This window comes from Python bivittatus, unplaced genomic scaffold (assembly GCF_059951505.1).
Source record: "Python bivittatus isolate LINGU-HERP-01145 unplaced genomic scaffold, Pbiv_v1 ctg000350_np1212, whole genome shotgun sequence".
Taxonomy (NCBI): Eukaryota; Metazoa; Chordata; class Lepidosauria; order Squamata; family Pythonidae; genus Python; species Python bivittatus.
Genome location: NW_028277074.1, coordinates 43858798 through 43879631, shown reverse-complemented (window position 1 = coordinate 43879631; position 20834 = coordinate 43858798). Strand labels below are relative to the sequence as shown.

The 20834-nt window shown below is 35.9% G+C and overlaps 1 protein-coding gene across 2 annotated transcripts in view; it reads left to right on the top strand.

Moving 5' to 3' along the window:
* Positions 1-20834, top strand: part of LONRF2 (LON peptidase N-terminal domain and ring finger 2) — a 43868-nt gene that overhangs the window by 8023 nt on the left and 15011 nt on the right. For both annotated transcript variants that reach the window (XM_025170655.2, XM_007434413.3), the window contains exons 2-8: positions 13376-13494; positions 14718-14840; positions 15531-15692; positions 16446-16665; positions 17845-17944; positions 19005-19119; positions 19779-19900. In XM_025170655.2, coding sequence (XP_025026423.2) covers positions 13376-13494; positions 14718-14840; positions 15531-15692; positions 16446-16665; positions 17845-17944; positions 19005-19119; positions 19779-19900 — 961 coding nt within the window. The remainder of the gene's footprint in view (positions 1-13375; positions 13495-14717; positions 14841-15530; positions 15693-16445; positions 16666-17844; positions 17945-19004; positions 19120-19778; positions 19901-20834) is intronic.

The following is a 20834-nucleotide window of genomic DNA, read 5'->3' as shown; positions in this document are numbered from 1 at the left end:
ATAATAGGTTTTTAAGAATGGCAGGTGTAAGAAGCGTGCTCTTGGACAAGTAGATTTTAAAACTTAATGGATCAAAGACAAATGGGTGTAACAAAAAGAACATATTCCAGTATATAATAAGCTGTTTTTTTAAAAAAAGCAACTTGAGACAATAAAAGAGTATCTCTTCAGGAGGTTCCATTTATAATAAGAGAATGCCAGTTCCACTAGGACATTCCTGCTATTGTAACTGGCATGCCTTGCAGAAATTGTGTGAATGGATAAACATACCAGGATTGTCTGATAGTACTAGAGAAGTTGCTGACTGTTTTTTGAAGATGTTTTTCTACCCACATTGTTATAAATAGGACCCCTGCTAGCTGTTGAATTCCTAGACAGCTTTGTGTAATTTGGACCTTGATTGTGTCTCCCAGGAGGCATTCCTGTTTCAGATAACTCTTCTCTCAGGTTTTCACCCAGTTTGCTTTAAGAGACTCAATGTGTGAGCTACTTAGGAACTGACATTTACTACAGCTTTCCTTTATGTTGCTGACAGTGGCATTTGAAATAAAAACAATAGGAGACTATCAAAATGGGTAAAGGACAAGGAAAATCACATTAATTATGCCACCCATTCTTTCCATCCTGAATATTTTCAGGGAAGGTGTTTGAATGAATTGTGCTTTATTTATTGTCTGAATATTTATTGTCTGAATATCTGTGCTGATCATTAAAAATGATCAAGGAAATGATCGGGGAGGTTTTAGGATGGTTCCCTTATTAGTTTTATCTCCTCCTATTTTGTGTGTTTTTACAGTTTTTTATGTGTAATTGTTTTTATGTATTTATTTTTTAATTGTTATAAGCCACCCAGAGTCACCTTGTATGAGATGGGTGGCTATATAAATATGATAAATAAGTAAGTAAGTAAGTCTGGACAATTTTCAATATTAATTTCAATTCACTCCTCCTCTCCATTTTGAAAACTGAACTAAATCTTGTTTGATTTTGTCTGCTACTGTGCATGTAGATATTTTTCCATTTTAAATGCCATTTTATTGGTTTCTATGTGAGAAATCCACACCCAATAAATTGAGTGTGGTTCCTGTATGAGAACTGCTGTATTTGGACACTTAAAAATAGGTTCACACATGGGCCATGTAGCCAGTTTAAGACCTAGAGTTAGCAAAGTCAGCCCCCCCCTTTTTTTTCTGAATAGGAACTCATGTTTTCGAGATAGTTTGCAAGAGGAGTTGTGGCAGAATAGTGATTAAGCATGTGGAATTGAAAGCGTTTGATTCAGATTTTATTTCTGCAGTGTATTCACTACAAGGAAAGCCACATTACTTTTCATCCTCCTTCTGTATTAGTAACACATCTGTCAGGGCTAATATATCAGGATTATGAAATAATATTTGAGGAATACTTGAAATATACTATATAAATTCTACCTAGGAACTGCACTGTTGATGAGTTTAGTTTTCACACTCACAAATTAAGTTAGTAAGAGGTTTGCTTATTTAAGAGATAATAAACTCCTTTCAGGTTCAACCAAAGTGGTACACAACAATATTTTAAAACTGCAGAACTTCAATAAACAGTGATGAAAATGGATGATAGATTTTCACAGTGTCTGTTTATTTACAAAATGACTTCCAGATAATGCCCTTTGAGACAGTTAATATGAGCAGGAAATCTCAGTATGTAGTCGTTGTCTCACAGGGCATTACCCGGAAATCATTTTGCCAGTGATAGAGTTGTAAAAACAACAATAAAAATTAACAACGTACAGCAGAAAACACCCTATGTTAAATGGCACCCTAATTCAGTCCTGACAGAGCAGTAGGTATGGGGGGATGTTCTGTTGGCATACTAATAGTATAAAGAAGTCTCAGTTCTGAATCCATCCAATTTCTTTGCCTCTAGATTTTTATTTTTCGGGGTAACAATATGGAAATGGCTGGCCATTGTCTTCTTCCAGGATATTTTTTGACTACTCCAGAGCCCAGCTTTTCTTGATATAAACCAGGTCTTTATCCCATATTGTTTCAATAGCATCAGTACCATTCTCTCTTAGGCCACCTTGTTTCCTTCCGCTCTCCTGAATCCAGAAAGGCTTCCGTCGCTGGAAGTTCACCATGTCAGTGTCCAGGTTCTTCCATCTCCCTAAAGAGACAGTTCCCTTTGGTGTTGCCCTTTTTACTTTTCCCAAAGCTGCTGAAATCTGCTGAGTCAGACCTGTCTAGACTTACTGAACATAAAGCTGCTAAATGGGACACTTTTGAGAAGGCTACATTATTTTTGCCTTTTCTTGGCAAGATAGTTTCTCTTCTCTCCCAAGCACTGAGATTTAGTATTGGGCCATCTCTGCCTACTCCTGTCACATAATTAAATTAGCTTAAGTATAAATCACCTTGCTTTACCCTTTTCTCTCAAAACCAGTCTTTGAAATACCTTTTACTGTGTGTCCTTTTTTTTTTCTTTGGTGGTAACAACTTTTTCTGTTCTCTATATGATGGTTTATATATCTGAAGAGAACATTAATGCTGCAATCTATAAACAGCCCTTTCCCAGTCAGTTTAATGAAATGATTCTGGGAGTTGTACTCCTACTACAGTTGAAACACACCAAGATGGAGAAAGGAGAAGATACAGGTAGTCCTCAATTTACAACCATTCATTTAGTGACCATTGAAAGCTACGACAGTGCTGAAAAAAGTGACTTAGGTCCAGTCTTAACACAACTGTCACAGTGTCCCCACGGTCATGTGATCAAAATCTGGGCGCTTGGCAACCGGCATGTATTTACAAAGGTTGCACCATCCCGGGATCACACGATCACCATTTGCGACCTTCCCAGCTGGCTTCCGACAAGCAAAATCAATGGGGAACTGCATGATTCACTTAACAACAGTGTGATTCACTTAACGATCACAAAATATCGTAAAATTGGGTGTGGTCACCTGATGCTTCACTTAACGACCACTCTGCTTAACAATGAATATTCCAGTCCCTGTTGTGATCATAAGTCAAGGACTATCTGTACATGCTTCCCTGAGAGTATCTCTCATTGAATTCATTGGAAATACTTCTAAGGAGGCATGTGTAGGATTGCTCAGTAGTTCAAATACAAGTTTTTATTGTGGCTTTTAATACTCTCAATAACCTAAGGACTTCTTTAGTATTCCCTGCTAATTGCCTTGTGCAAAATATTATTTATTACTGTTATTATTGGCAATTAACACAGACTCAAAACAAGCTTAATGTGAGGCCATTTGGAAGATAGTGTTTTGATCCATTAAGTAATTATCTTTTGAATGAGATCTGTTGTTAAATGTGAAATAATTATCTGTGTCCATTGATAAGATTGTGACAAAGATTTTTTCCTGTGACCTTGGAGTGATGGTAGAGAAATTATTAATTTGTACTTGATGTTATAATAGGTCTTATACTGCAATTATTTGTTGTGACATTGACCTTAATTGTAGAAAAATGGGATGTACATGGGATGTAATGTTTGATTATATTTGATTAATATAGATGTCAACATGAATAGTACTCCAGAACATTTATTCAACATCAGAAAAGATTCCAAAAATCATTGAGGCTGTTATGTAATATAGATATTTTTGCTTTAGTTTTACAAACAGGGAGAGATACCCTAGACCAGTGTTGTCCAAACCTGGCCACTTTAAGATGAGTGGACTTCAACTCCCAGTATTCCCCAGCCAGCCATGCTGGCTGGGGAATTCTGGGAGTTGAAGTCCACTCATCTTAAAGTGACCAAGTTTGGACAACACCGCCCTAGACTTTTGTAGTCCAAGTCAGTGGACAGAGATTAATCACTCTGTAGATACTTACTTTGTAGATACATAATATTCTGTTGTTTGCCTTGGAACCTAATACTGCTGCTCTTTAGCTGTTGCTTCTGGAGAGAATTCTTTGCTACAGTCCAGAAAGACTTCATCATACAGAGACAAGTGCTTTCCTGTCTTAAAAGTAATAATTACTTTTGATTAAAAGTAATAATTACTTTTAAGAAGGAAAATTAAATAAAACACCACCAGTATGATGCCTTGTGAGGTGGTGGTGGGTTTTTTCCACCATCAGCTATAAGCTTAAAAACGATCTGCTAGTAACCTTTGGTAAAGGCACTCATAGGTTAGGGATAATCTACTAAAGATCCCAAACTGAATTCCTAAAACTTCCAGTTTTCAAAGGACTTTCACAGTTAGTATAAGATAAGACTTTGTAGAGTTGCTGATAGAATTGACATCACTAGGTTAGATGGACAAAGAGCCAAATTGAGGAAAATGCACCTTCCTGTGTTTACAAGTGTTTGTTTTTCTGGGTTATGCACACTTATAGGAACTATTCTGAGCAACACCAGAAACTGCCTTCTCCTCAGGTCCGTGTCCTTCCTGCGTAACTTTCCTAAGAAACCTGATTGAAGGCTGAGGTAGAACTTGAATTCAAATGCCAAACAACATATTTTCTTCAACGGAGCTCAACAGCATGCCAATTTCACAAAGAGAACTGGGGATGCTTTGGGGGAAAGTCCCCAAAGCAAAACTGTGTCCCACAAAATCTGCAACAAAGCAGACGGAAAAACTACCCACTCTCAAAAATGCACACAGTGCAAACTATGCTTCTCCCAAACAACTCTCAGTGCAATTATACTCTAAGATTGTACAACATAGTGGAAACACATTTTTTTTAAAAAGAAGAATTATTCCCCCCTTAAAAAAAAAAAAAGCAGATAATGCAGGTACAATTATCTCCTATAAACTGTAAATACAAAATCACAACTACTCCCTTTAAAAAAAAAGGGGGGGCGAACAACATTTCTGGCCCCAAAGCAGACTAACATTATAAACCCAGGAAACAACAGCAACAACAATACAACAACTGAACAAACCCACTCCCCTTCCAAGAGGGCTGCCTCTTTTTCTTAGAAAGTAAATTCACCAATGAACCGGGCTGAACTTTTTACAAAGATCCCCAGGGTAGAGGAGAACTAGGGATGCTCAGATGTTGAGTTGTCAGATCCCATATGAATACTGTAAGTCCGTCTTTTTTTCCTCTATGTGATCAGCGCCCATGCTGTTGGCATCTCGTCAGGTCAAAAAATACTATTTAGCAGAAAACCCAGGGCTGAAAAAGAATCGATAACAAAAGCACTAGCTTTTGCTCTTTCACATAGAGGGGCTCAAGAGTTTGTCCATCTCTCTCGGCTGTTCATTCTTGCAAACCAGGGCTCAGTTTCTGCCTGACAGTCATGAGCCAAGTAGAAGGGCAATTGATTTGCAATGCACCCCCACAATCCCTCTTCCCTCATGAGTGGTTTGAACAGTGTTTTGGTTGGAAGACGGACAAAAAGATCATGACAGAGAGTGAATAGTTTGAGCCCCATAATTCTGACCAAGCCATCTCCATATTCTTTTTTTCATCTTTTTAATCTATAGACTTGGCTAAAATACAACCCAGAAATTTGTACTTACATAATTTTGTTTTTCTTCCTTTCTTTGCTTTGATAGACTATGTGTAAACAGTGTTCAGTAAGGCAGTGGCACGATGCCCCACGTAGAATTTTTGGGCTAAGAACCAGCAGCATCCTTTGACCTAGTAAATATGTCTTACCTTATTCCAGATCACATCCTTTGACCTAATAAATGTCTTACCTTACTTCAGGTTGCATCCTTTGGCCTAGTAAATATGTCTTACCTTACTTCAGGTTGAAGTTCAGGTTTTAATAAGCTTTTCAAAATGTGCACATCCTGCTTTCTGTAGTGCTATTTCAGCCTTCCTGATCCTGGCACCTTCTAGATGCACAAATTCAGTGTACAATTCTTAGCCAACCTGCCTCAAGTCCTAACACATTTGGATGGTGCTAGTTTGCAGAAGACTGTTATTTGTCCATCTAGTACAAAAAAATCACTTTGAATAAATCTTGCTCATTTGATACAAAGTAGGTTTTCTTAACCAAGGCAGTCAGTATTGGTTCTTCTTTTCAAACAGAATTTAAAATTATACTAGCTGACCATGACTAGGGACATAAGAAATATATTTGAAATGGAATGGTGCATCATTTAGAAAGGAAACAATTATCCTTCTCCTTTCCAAAAGCACCACATTTGTGTCTCTGAAATTGGTTCTTATAGTTAGAACATGTGCAGAAGAAAGTATCATGCAGTGGGTGTTCTAGTTACCTAGAAACTGTCAGTAGCTCACATCTTTATGAGGCAATTTAATTTTTTTGTTACGACGACTGCTTTTTTAAAAAATAGTAATTTTATTGAGCATTGCAATTAAAAAGATAAGAACTAACACAAACTAAAAGAGATAAAAGAATAAGGAGAAAAAATAGAAAGTGCAGAAAAGAAAGAAAAAAAAGAAGGAAAAGAAAAATATATAAGTAACTTCCCCCTTCGTAACAACAAGTATAAACAATTTTAGTAACTTATCACCTTCTCTTAAGATACAACAAATGTTATCATCTCTTATCTATATAGAAATCTTTAAAGCCTCATCATTCAGTCCTGGTCAGCAAAAGTCCATTAAGGGTTACCAAAGATAACAACATATCTGTTTTAACCTTGATCAAATAAACCAACTTTATATTCCTTCCTTTTACTTCTTTTAGCAATCGTGATCCTAAATCTCCTCTGATAAATTCCTGGAACCTGATTTCTTCTCATTTTTTCTTTGTTCCTTCTCACAAAATTGTCCACAACTTTAATAGGTGTCTTTTGTAAATCCAGTATAAAAAAGTTATCCAGGTCACTCTTTGGTTTGGTAAGATACAGACCAGTTTCATTTGTATATCCAGTGTAGCATCTTCTTCCATATCATTCCCATAGCCCATTGTTTTTAGATCCACTTTCAAATCAGACTCAGTCCTATCTGGTAAAGCTTGCTCCTTTTTCATATTATCTTCAAAATACAGTGTCTATAATAGTAGACATTTTAAAAATTAACTTCTGGGTCCATTGTTCACAAATATCCTTTAATACATCCAGTGTTAAAGTATTTTGCTCCATTCTGTATTAGTAGGTCAAATTAAGTGCTCTGCTTCTTTAATTGTAATCTTTAATTCTTTCTGGTTCCCTCTAGTGTCCAACCTTCAAAATCCCATCTTATCATATTTTTTTAAGTATTCAAAACATCATTTTCCCATGGGAAGGATTCTTATAATTAGTTTCAAAATCTTATTTCAAATCCAACTGAACCCTTAGTCCACTGATAACTTTCCAAAATCAACACTCTAATCACCCTTTTGCTGTTTATTCAAAAAAGAATTTTTTAAAGTCCTTAAACTTTATAAAACTTACTACTCTAAGGATTGAACGAAACTCACCCAGTGAAGTGAAACTTGCCATTATGAAGGTTCCTAATATCCAAAAAGCAGTTAACAAGCTATTTCCAAAGGTAATTAAGAAAGGTGGTATGTGAACCCTGTGTCCTTTTTAAAGGTGCCAAACCACAGTTTGGGCTACGATGGCATTCCCTCATCTCCAGTGTTCTAAACCTGCCAGAGACTGCTATTTTGTGGTCTCCTCACAAGGACCAGAGGTTAAGAGCACTTATGGGCAATTCCAGTCCTCTCCTTGTCTGGAGAGGAATCACAAAGTGTCGGCTTTTCAGTCTGGCTCTTTATTCCACCACAGTCATCGGCTCTGTTCTCAGTGAAACTGTCTTCAGCTCATCATTTTTCCCCCGGAAGTCCGATGACTCCTTTTCTAATCATTTTAATATACCCTTGATATAGCTACCTAAGGTCTTCTATTGTTGTGGGTTATTGCTACCAATGATGTGCTGGAGTGTGGGAGGGACCAGCTTTCTTTCTATTCTCTTTCCCTACTTGTCTCCCCCAAATTCTATCTGTTCAGGCATGCAGCATTCTGACATCATTGGTCTAGGAAAAAGGAGCCACTGACTCTCTTCATCTACCTTTTTAGTACACTGCAACTGGAATATTTACTATTGCCGTTATTGGGAAAAAGTAACCAGTGGGAGGGAGGGCAGTAATATTACAAGAATCCATTATCGCCACCACCATAACTCTCTCAGATTGTAATTTCTTTATTCTGTAGAAGAGCCAGTCTCCAGAAAAAGACGAACAAAGTCTATTTCTATGAACTTAAGAGCAAGATAGGTGGCTCTAAGTCACAATAGACTCTGTGTTACTTCTGAGTAGAACCTCATAAGATTCCCTTGTTAAGTTGTGAAGCACTGCCCAGCTTTTGTATTCATAGTAACCAGATACAGAAAGTAACCAATTGACTATTTTACAAGATTCAAGGCTAGGAGAAAGTCCAAATAAAGATGGGAGCTGAACCCAAGCATCTGAATCTCAGATCAGGTCATTGGAATATGCTAGTGAGGACTATTATGTTACTTGTGACATAGCAAAACCATTTAGTGGACTTCAGTTGCAACAGAAAAATTACTGGCTGGACATCCTCCCCCCAATAGTGGACAATTCCTTTGCATCCAAAGTAGTCTAGATAAGACACTTGAAAATTAACTTTAAAATCCTATTAAATGTACCTTATTTGTGACAATTTCTGTCAACTTTTGATTGATGGTAACTTTTGTGTAAATTTTCATTTTTGTGAAAATGTTTGTGTAAATTATATGTACATTTTCATCATTACATGAATTACATAACATCATTACATGAATCACATCAACATTACATGAATTACATATATCAGTGAGAATGGCATACTGTAATTTATTTAATGGACATTAAGGAAGAAAGGACATCCCTTTCACAAAAACCAAGCTTCACTATCTGTATTGCTAAAATTATTTCATTTTCTCAGAATTGTTTCAGTCTTCTTGTTCATCTAGGCTAGAAAAATACATGCATAGGAACTGCTGCTTCCACAGACGTTCTTTTACCTCAAAATTGCCTCTTTCTTGATGGTTTCTTTACTAAACCAAACTATGATCTCTCCCTCTGACTTGAAAGTGTTTCTTCCTGAGAGATGCAGAGTCTTGAGACAATTAGCTTAGCTAACAGTATGCAGCTCATATTTTCAATATTCAGCAAGAATGTTTGGTTGATGGCTTTGCTTATAGGAGCTCTAGGTCGGTCTGTCTGTCTTTTTTTAAAATTGTCATCATTAATAGAAATCCAGGATATAAATATTTCTAGTCATATTACTTCAGCTGAGGTTGCATTATTGACAGACTTTGATATTAATGCTCACTGCGTATATTTGTTCTATTGATTTCCATAGCATTAACAATATGTATTATTAAACATAAAGTTTTCAGACATATGCCTTAAGTCAGCTTTCCCCAATCTGTTGCCCTTCAACTGCACTGAAGTGTAACTATCATCATCTTCAATCTGGCCAACCAAGACAGCAGCAGGTTGAAGAAGGCTAATTTAAATTGACCCTCAACTATTAAAGGCAACAAGTAAAGATAAAGTGATTTTTGTGCCAAGCTCAGCTCCTGGTCAGTTCATGAACACAGCTTAGTAGTTTTCTTGGCAACAGCACAGATGTGGTTTGCTGTTGCTTTCATTCATAATATTTTGTTATTGCTATTGTTCTTTTTATATCCCAGTCTAGCCCTGGTGTTCCTGGTGGTGTCCAAGATTGTTTAATAGGATTTGTCCAGGTCATTTAATAGGAAGTAGATGTCACATGTGGGGAATCTACTATACAAGTTTATAAGAGTACTGGAGGATTTCATGCCAAAGCCTTGACACAAATATACCATATTCCAGAGAATTAAGTTGATCATGCTGTTAGGGAAAATGAGCCATTTGCTAATGTACTTCTTGAAAATGTCCTATCCTAAAGTTAAGTAGAGTTAGGTTCTTTGCTTGGCACATATAGCAAGTTGATAAGAAAATGTCTGTATTGGGGTATTTGGTAGTACAAAATATTACAGTTACATGTGATTGTTTTTACTCTACCCTGCTGATTGCGTTGCATAATTTAGATTGTAACTACTCTGTCAGAGCACTATCTTGTCTTATTTGTTTAAATTATATCAAGCATTTTAAGTCAATGTTGAAAATGATGAAATTATTCCTGTCTTTTCTGATATTAGCTATTTATCATTTATCTGAATAAAGAATTAACATAGTATAGGTGGCCCCCAGTTTAAGAACGAGTTCTGTTCCCAAGGTCTCTCCTTCAGTCAAATTTGTATTGTATAATACTGTGTAAGTAGTACTGTGTAATTAACTTGAACCATTGTGTGTTTAACTCAACGTTTGCTACAATAGACTCCATTCTTAAGTATGGGTCGTCATTAAACTGGGCATTCGTAATGGGCGATGATGAATGAACTTTGAAAGAAGCATAGAATAACTGTTAGTTCCTAGATGAGCTTTCTCAAGTTCCTAACGTGTGTGTGGCAAGTCTGTCATTAACAAATTCCTAATATAGCCTAACCACACGAAAATGTTATAAGTGAAGGATTTCCAGACTGACTGCCTGGTATTTTATATATACATATAGATACAGATATACATATAAATACTATATATGATTTGTTCCTGCTACAGTAAAACAGTAAGAGAAAACATGTATAATAGTTTTATGAGTTGGGACTAATCTACATAAAATTATAAGTTACAATAGAATAGGTATGCTGAGTACTTTGGGACCCACAACCAGGCAGAAATGGTCTCAGCTGTTGAGAATTATCATTCATGCAGTGCGTAGGCACATTTGTTTGCATGTTGATAGTAGGTATCAACAGACTTACATTGGAAAATCCGGAATCTCCTTGATATTCAAGAGCCTGACTCAGTTACTTATGTGATGTCATACTCTAGACTTAATTTTCTGTATTGAATGAGATGGAAATGATTTATAACTGGTGAAGACTTTTATCACTTTATCAGGGATGTATTATTAACAGCTTAAGATGTGCTCATTCCTTTGGATTTGTGAGTGGCTTGTGATGTCATTGATCATAATATATAGGCCATCATTTGCGTTGTTCTTTTGCAGGTCAGGTAAGGTCCCACAGGGTCCTTCTAAATGAGGGCATTCCTGAACTGGAAGCTGGTAAAATTCAGCTGAGATGGAAAGGCTGAAGGCAAGGAAGTCTGCTGATACAAATACCTTTTCTAGATGTTGATCATGCTGTCCTCATCTTTCAAGAATAAATTCACAACATACTAATACTCTTGGATAGAGTACTACTTCAGGATTCCCAGCGATGGCATCCATAGCTTAAGAATTTGTCTTTCCAGCTTGATTGATACATCACCTGTATCATTTTCTAAACATTTTGAATCAGCTGTGTCTTTAATGTTCACATTAAAGCCTGAACAAATATAAGGCTACTGTCCTTTAAAGAAGTACTGCTAACATTCCTGCAAGTTTGGAAGTACATCTTATGAATAATTCTGGAAACTATGCTGTATACTTGGATATGTTGGAAAGTTTATAGTAATGAAGAAGAGTGGTGGAAAAAAACTTACTAACTTACTTATTTATTTAATTTGTAGGCCATCCATCTCCCCCTTTTTCTGTCCTGTGCCACCTTATGGCAGCTGAAAATATTGGAGACATTTTACATTTAATTAGAAACTTTTAGTCAGAATTTCCCTGTACCCGTGAAGTATTATGCTCTGGGGATTCTTGGCCAGCTTAAAGTATGGCTTACAGTATGCAAACTGTAACATCTCTAGCTGCATGCAACTTACTCGAAAACCTTGGGTGCTACCCTCATAAGCCTTCCAAGAGTTCCTACCAAATTGTACATTTTAATACAATGTAAGGAGGTCTTGATCCTATATATCACCTTCTCTCTTTGAATACAAGGCAAATTCCATTAGAGGGTTCAGCTGAAAATGGCTGTCAGAGACATTATATGGTAAACGGTATGTATAGGGAGAGAAAGTGTTTTTTTATTTTTAATGTACTTAAGTCATTTTCATTGTATTTCAGAGTCTCCAGAATAGATCTTGTATGGATAGACCTTTTCAGAAATATCTAGCTTTGGGACTTTCTCCAAAGAGAGTTTAAGTTGATCTTCCCTAATGTCTAACATTGTTGTTTTACAGTTATTATAATCATGATCATCTCCTTTTTTCTCTTTTATTTGAGTGTCCTATTGTGCTTTAACTGTAGCAGTTGAACAGTGTTTTATCTTATGATAACTGAACTAAGCATAAGACAAACTTAAGCATAAATGTTGTTTTCTCAAAATGTGCTTTAATAAATATATTAGGAGTTTGGATTTTCTAACAGATTTCTGTAAAAACAATTGTTAAAAACTAAAATATGTTGGAGATCTCAACTATTTTAATTCACCATTCATTAAAGAATGAAAAGCTGTAGTAGATGGATAATTTTAGAACTTGCATAAAGGGTGAAGCATCATGATACAAGTTTCAAAAATGCTATTATTTCCAGTCTTCCTATTTCTGCAGTCAAACTTTGTTCTTCGATAGTTGTAAACAATGAACTAACATAATAAATTAGCTGCTACCAGAACATTTGGAAGACTTCTTTAAAACCAAATGTTTTAATTCCTGGTTTTACTGTATGCTGCCCAGAGTCACTTCAGGTGAGATGGGTGGCCATATAAATTTGACAAATAAATAAATACTAAAATGGTGTGACAGGGGTTCTCAGATGTGTAATTCTTACCCCATTACATTGTCTAGCTGTCATTACTATCTCCTTTTTTAACTGTCCTGTTCCGAACCATTTGTTTGAATGAACTGGCTATTTTTAAAAAATGTGCTATATTATATTACAAGACAAGATACTGCTTCAGATTTGAAGGCAAAAAAGTCCTTTGATGCTACAGGGATATGAATGTAGTACCTGTGTGCAACTGATAAAGCAGCCATGCCTTTTCCCAGGATTATGTGGCTGTCTTCTACAGCTGCAATGCCACCCTGGGAAAAAAACTTACTTGGTTTAAGAAATTGCAGGTGAGTATGTGTTCATGCTGTGTGCTCCAAAACTCCTTTTTGCCCTTGAACCCACATAACCAGATTGTATTGTATTAGAGGTAGTCCCTGGGTTAAGAACGCCTGGGTTGCAGACCACCCATAATTAAGAATGGAGCCATACGTAGCAAAATTTGAGTTAAATACATATGTATTATATTTATATTTATTCATATTATCATACACATGCTATGGACTTTAATTTTGCAGGTTGTTAATTGAGTAGAATTTTAGTAATGTGCACATTTGTTCATATGCCGCCCAGAGTCACCCGTTGGGGGGAGATGGGCAGCATACAAATTTAAGAATGAATGAATGAATGAATGAATGAATGAATGAAATGACTTCGTTTGAAGACTTTTTTATTACAAAATAGTAAGATATTGATATTTAATCAGTTACTATTTCAGATAGTCATCAACTGTCATTGAATCGTTTTCTTCTTATATTCCAGCTTCTTGTAAATGTTTGTTAATAGCACAACGGGCAGAACTCTGTACAGCTATGAAGAATTATCAACAAGCCCTTTATGATGCAGAAGTTCTCTGTCAGAATAAACCCCATTGGCCTAAGGTACGATATGTGTTTGCAAGTTGGCAAATAAGAAAAAAACCCCCTCTAAATACCTCTTTGTATATAAAAACAGGAATTATTTCTCACATTTAATATCATTTAAGTCTCTTCTGTGAGGGCATACAAAAATCTTTTTTAGATAAAAAATAAAAATATTTTAGTGTTACATGAGTAAACCTTGAGTGTGTGGTGTTCCCTTTTATTTTCCTACAGAGTTGTGCATTTTTGTATCCAATCTTGGACAAACTAGACTTAACAATGCTTTATTGAAAAAAAAAATTGCTTCATAAACTTTGGCTTTAGCCACAAAGTTATTCTGACTCCTTTACTTCTATGTATAGTATTTGTTGACGCATGGTCATGTAATTTACTTACTATTGTTCAGGCCAGGTTCATAGATGGATTTAGCAATAAAACAATTCTTCCCCCAATTAGAATAGATTTAGACTGGTAGGGTGTTGAATTTTGACCCTGCACGTTAGGCTTAATATCTCTACTTGTGTGTGTGTGTGTGCGCTCGCGCGAGTGCACATGCCTTTGAGTCAGTTTTTGACACCTGGCAACTGCCTGAACTAGTCCCTGCAGTTTTCTTGGCAAGGTTTTTCAGAAGTGGTTCGCCATTGCCTCCTTCTAAGAGAGAGTGACTGGCCCAAGGTCTCCCAGCTGGCTTGGTGGCTAAGGTGGGACTAGAACACCATCTTCCAGTTTCTAGCCTGGTGCTTAACCACTACACCAAACTGGCTCTTTATTTAGCTGCTCTCAGTTCTTTAGGGATATGTACTGTCTCTCAAAATATGTAAGAGACATGAAATGGTGATCAGACTAATTGCAGTACTACCAGTTATTCCCTTCTGTAAGTTTTCAAAGTTTACAAGACCTAGTTGTTTGACTTAAATGCATTTCCCACACTTAAATGCACCATGTGGGATCCAAGCTTGCACTGGTCACTATTTCCCTTTGCCTCTTTGTTTCTTATCTTCCTTTTCTGTTCTATTTTGAAAAAATGCAGTGCTTCTCAAGACACTCTAGCTCAGTGTTTCTCAACCTTAGCAGCTTTAAGATATGTGTACTTCAACTCCCCATGGTTGGCTGGGGAATTCTGGGAGTTGAAGTCCACACATCTTAAAGTTGCTAAGGTTGAGAAATACTGCAGTCCTAGCTGATATTTCTGGAAATAATGAAGCTTGAGCTCCTTGTCACCTTCTTTCTCTTTATGCACGCAGGGTCATTATGTCAAAGCACAAGCTCTTTCTGGATTAGGAAGGATTGAAGAAGCATTGAAGGAATTTCTTTACTGTGTTGCCTTAAACCCTGAGTGGAACTCAATGAAGATGGAAGCCCAAAAGGTTGAATATTATACTTTTCATATCTAATCAAAGTGTGATGTTTTTATGTGCTTGGTATTTAGCCTCTACAGCTATGTAATGTGACTCATGTACAATAGAACATATAAGGGAAGCATTAATTATTTGATTATTCGGTTTATATGCTGCTTATCACTCACTGAAAGCCAGTGATAGGATTAAAATGAAAGCTATTGGTTAAAGTGAATATTAGGGTGATTTTTCAAAAAATATTAAAAGAAATTTTAGTATTTAACACAGTAACACGATAGCTTTAATAATATAATTTAGTCTAACTGTTTGGATTAGCCAGTGAATTAGATATTCATATAAATGATTAGTCTGCAGCTGTCAGCCTTCAAGCATAAATCAACCCATGAAAAATCTTTCAACCAGGAAATATCCATAGCATTTGAAACAACCCTACATTCAGTGGTTTTATTTTCATTTTTATTAATGGGATAGTGGAGAGGACAACAGTTTGGCACGTCATTGTGTGTGAATGTAGAATTCTGAGGGAGGGAAAAGAAATGGGAGACAGATAATATAGAATTTGTATGTTGTCCTAATATTTGACTTTATATGGGAAGATGTGTTCCATGGTTGATTGTATAGTATCCTTTTTGAAAATTATGATGTATATAAGCTGATTTTTTAATAGCATTTCGAAAATTGTTTTTTTTTTTAATCTAGATAATGTGTGAGATGTTTTTTCCAGCATTTGAAAATGTTCATGATAGTTTAACAACACCTTTTTGTAACCGGACTTCTTATACGAGATTAAAACCTGCATTTCTGAGTAGCATAAATACACAGTCTTCTAGTGAAGATGGGCCAACAGCTGAGAGCTCAAAGGTACTTAATAAATGAGACTACTCTTTTTTTCAGGACATTATATATAGCATTTTATTATATTCAGAAGTGTACTGTTATCCAGTTTAGTTTTAGTTTACTTTAAGAACATAGCTTCCCGAAGAAAGCTGATTAATAATGGAATGGAATGGAATGGAATGGAATGGAATGGAATGGAATGGAGACTAAAAATAGCGATTGGTTACTAAAATTTGCAGATATATTGTAATCCATTATGATTCAATAGATGTTAAAATTTGCATATTTGGAGAGTTCTCTTTAAAGCAGGGATCAGCTGCGGGCACCAGGATGCCAGCTGGAACCTCAGAAGCCACCCTGCCCCCATATTAAACATTGCTGAAATCTCATGAATGTTTGGCAAAATTTAAGGTTTTGGTGGTTTTTGAGATGAGCACCCTGGCCATCATATATTATCTATTTGTGAGTACCTAATTTAATGACATACTTGGTAACTGTGCTCTATATTGAAATGGTAATGCTAAAAAAACTATATTAAAATACAATCCATCCTTTGCTGAGTTCAGGTAAAATATGCAGAGAAAGCTCTGCCTGAGCAGCTGATCCATTTACTGTCTGAAATTTCATACAGTCCAAACATATATAAATAATAGAGTTGATAGAAGCAGTACTAGCAGAAGTCACACAACAGGTGACCAAAATACTGGTTCTGAATCATGACTGTGATCACCAAAGTTATGACTGTAGAAGACACATTTTCTGTTGTATCTATTTTAGGAGACCATCTTGAGGTTAACAAAAAACCCTTCCCAAGAGAATGATGTGTATCGATGTATTGATTCTTCAATTTCCCATCATGATTTCTACTTTGAAGAGAACAAGAAAACATTAGGAAAAGTCCTCTCCAGCCTACCTAGTGCAAGCTTGAAAAGAAAATTTTCTAGTGATGTGGGAGACTTCCAGAATCTGGATGTCCCTAGCAAAATTCCTAGAAAAGGTCTGTTGCAACCACTTACACTGTCTCCATTTTGGTTTTTTGTTGCTGCTGCTGTTTTTATTTTAGAGGGGAAAAAACCCACATTTTTGCTTCTTTTTGCTAGTTACGGAATATTTCACTAAAGTCAGTCCAGATGAATAAGTTAAATTGCTTGGTATTTTGTGTAAGAAAAAACACATTATTACAGTCTGTAATAATAATATGTTATAGCTTTGTATTTAAATTAAATGGAAATGAGTACAGGTCGTTAAGCGGGGCAGTCATTTAGTGAGTCAGCACATGACCGGGCCCAATTTTACAACTATTTTTACAATGGTCATTAAGTGAATCACCGTGGTCGTTAAGCAAATTGCATGGTTGTTAAGTAATCCAGATTCCCCAATGGACTTTTTTGCCAGAATTCACTTAACAACCGTGCAATTTACTTAACCATGATTTGCTTAACAACTGTCATAACAAAGATTGCAAATCGCAATCATGTGACTACTGGGGGTAGTGCAACAGTTTGCGATGGTCATAAGTACAAGTACAGGTTGTAAAATACCTTTTCTGAGGCCATCATAACTTTGAACCATAATTAAACGAATGGTCGTTAAACAAGAATTACCTTTACTATGTGACATTCTTTATTCTTGTAGTTGTAGAGAATAAAACAAGTTATAGTGATTAGGATAGAATAGAATATGAAAAACTGAAATCTATAATACAAAATGATGTTAAACAAATTGAACAAAATGGACAGGTTATGGTCTGGGGCTGTGTTTTACTCTAAATAGCAGATTTCATACATAAGGGAATAGTTGTGGTATTCTGTCACAGCAAAGGCTAAGAGTTATTTTGTAGCAAAATTGTTTGCAGATTGGCATCTATAACTTCATTGGCATGAAACTTTCCAATTGCATGTCCTGGTATCTGAGTTCTTTAATTTTTCAGAACTGAAGTTGGTCTTAATCATCTATTTCTCTAGAATTGATTCTTCGTACTCATTTTAATTCTCCAGAAATGCACAATGTTAGTCCTGTGTTCCTGTCTGATCATTTTAGAACTCACTGGGAATTGTTAGTTTTTGAAAGACTTGAACATCCTCCTCTTCCTCCTTTTTTTGATACTTTGAACTACCTAATGAAGTCCTTCAGAAAAGGAATCTTGCTGATTTCAAATGTTCTTTTTTGTTTTAAGATGGAGATGCCCCTTCTGGAAACTCAGCTTCTTTTCCCATAAAAGAGATTCCTACAAATCTCATGGATGCATCTGACTTTGAGTGTTCCCTTTGCATGAGGTATTATTAACAAGCTGGAAGAAACAGCTAAATGTCTTGTTCTATAGGATTTAAATTTCAGCAGCAGTAGCACGTATCTCACCTTCTCTAGATTTAGAAGCTTAAGTAGGGTGAAGCTGGATTTATCATCACCCAAAATGCTGTGATTTATGTTCTTATGTCAGACATCATGACAGAAGTATATAAGTCACAGTATCCATGTGATGACACAGTACGTTTGTATTATCTTGATATCATTGTAGTTTTCTTACAGATACTGTTGGCCTTGTTTAATACTTAGATGGAAAACAAGCAAAGAATTCCATTCCAGAAAAAGCAATAAAGAACCATGCCTGCTTTGTCGCTAGGAGGTTACGTAGATATATCCATGAAGTTATAGGGAAACAAGCTTTTTATATTGTTACTATTCTATGTTGCTTGTTGGTAATGTTACTGATATTTGATTTTGTTGGTTATTTCTTGATGCATTATGTTGAGATTTTGCATGGTGGACATTTTACAATTCTGTAAATTGTATTGGAAGCTGTTGTGAGTGTTGTAGAAATCTGCAGCATGCTAATTTAATAAATAAATAGTATACTAACATATTTTACGCTCATTAACTTTAATTTTATAGCAAGAACTCATCATTTATCTTACATAACTGCTCAGAAACAGTTTTTGAAAACGAATGAAAGAGCTCTGTGTCATAACTTGAGAAATAAGCTTTTCCTCAATAAGATTAGGCTAATTGTGTAGTGGGTGCATGATAATATCCCATACTATTTATTTCAAGAACAATTTACATACATGTGGTGGTGTGCAAAATGTTTTTAAATCAAGCTGATTTGACAGTTTCAAGTTCCAAAAATGGTTCCAAATGCATCTGTTGCAAGCTAGAAGAAGCATCATCATCATCATCATTTCTGAAGTTATCAAAACAGTGCATTTAGAATTCAAAACAGTTTCAGTTCAAAATGTTTTGCACGCTGCTACATACATGGATCACATGGGAAAACTCTCTAAGGAAGATGTGCATATGAATGGATATCTGAAATTATTGTTTTCATGTCTTGCTCAGGTTATTCTATGAACCTGTCACTACTCCTTGTGGACATACGTTCTGCCTCAAATGCCTTGAGCGTTGTCTGGATCATAATCCCCACTGTCCGCTTTGTAAAGAAAAACTCTCAGATGTAAGTCTTCCCCATCCTGTTTCCAGAAGCTGCTTAAATGAAAGGCTTGTGGTTCCTGAACCTTTAAGGGCCCATTTACCCCCTTAAACCACCTCCAAAAAGGGGGGGAAATTGATCTGAATTTTGGAGAGGGCTTCAAAAGGGGGTGCAATGCAAAAGTCCAATATGCCAATTTAATCCTTTAAAATCCGAGCCCCACAAGAAAATTACAACCCTGCTGAGTCTGGTATCTTGAAACTGGAAGTGGGGAGGGGCAAATGTGACTCTACATTATACACATAAACAGCATTTAAATATGTGTGATGTTTGACTCCAGTGCCAAAGAAAAGAAGGTAGATTTGTTTTGCATCACCTTACTATATAGCATGTAAGTTCCAGTTCTTTATTTCAGAGTCATTTTCAGAAGAAGCAATGTAGAATAATTAAATGGCCACTGTAAGCTCTTATAACTGCCATTTAAAACCATAACTAGTAAATCACTACTGTATTTAGCTAGTGCTTGACCATAGTATTCTGTACAAATTCCCTATTCCATTCCAGGGTCTTAAAACATGAAAACATTTACTTTACCATCGGATTCTGCTCCCCAGGCCAGTCTAATTACTGATTACTGGCATAGCTAGAATTGAATAACGTGGATTCTTGAACTCCCTTTATAGTTTCTGGCAAGTCGGACTTACAAAAAGACCATCCTTACTGAAGAATTAATAGTTCGATACTTTCCAGAAGAATTATCTGAAAGGAAAAAAGTTTATGAAGAAGAAATGAAGGAGTTATCAAAGTAAGCAACCCGCTTTTACAAAGAGAATATTAATAAAACTCAATGAGTTAACTTAAATAACTTATTTATATTTTCATAACATTATTTATACTTGTCTGATCTTCAAACAAAAATTGTTCTATTTTAGTATGCTGGTGTGGTGTTACTTGGAAAAACACATTTTGACACTAATATATCTATTATTCCTTTCCCTTGATTTTTCATGGGAACTCACACCTTACATTCAGAAACCCAGTTCATGTTTTTGTACAACATGAAAAGGTTGAGAGTGGGAAAGACCATTGGAATTAGTTTCCATCCCCTTTATATAATGAATATACATGTGTGGGTCAGGAATATTCATGCCCCACCCATGAATTAGAACACTAACCTAGTTCGTACAAAAGCCTGGGAACAAGACCTCTTACAGAATTACCTTAAATATATTCTGACAGCTGCTCCAAAAACTCGAGGACCACATAGTGAGTTTCTGGAGCAGGTACATTATCGTTTGGAAGATTAGTGTGCAAGATTATATATGGAAGTAGAGGTTATCTTGTACAGAGAAAGCATTTGAATAAGAATAAAGTTAAGCTGATAGAGGGGGTTCTTATAGGGGTTACTAGCTGATAGAGGGGGTTACTATTCATTTTATCCAAAATCCCATATAATTGTCCCTGTATGTAGTAATTGCAATAATATACATCAGAGATAGTCAATTGGTGGGTTCCTTGCTACGCTTGATTTTACTTGTTTAGTTGTTTGAAATGATAATTATATAACAAGTAGGCATACTGCAAAATGAAACATCAATTTTCCCACAACCAATGCTATTAGTTTTATGAGAACTGTGGCATGTTCCCAAATTTCCAATTTGCCCACTAGCCTCAAAATGTTGCCAACCTCTCATATATACATGATAGTCTTTTGCCTTAAACATGTACTGTTTCAGCTG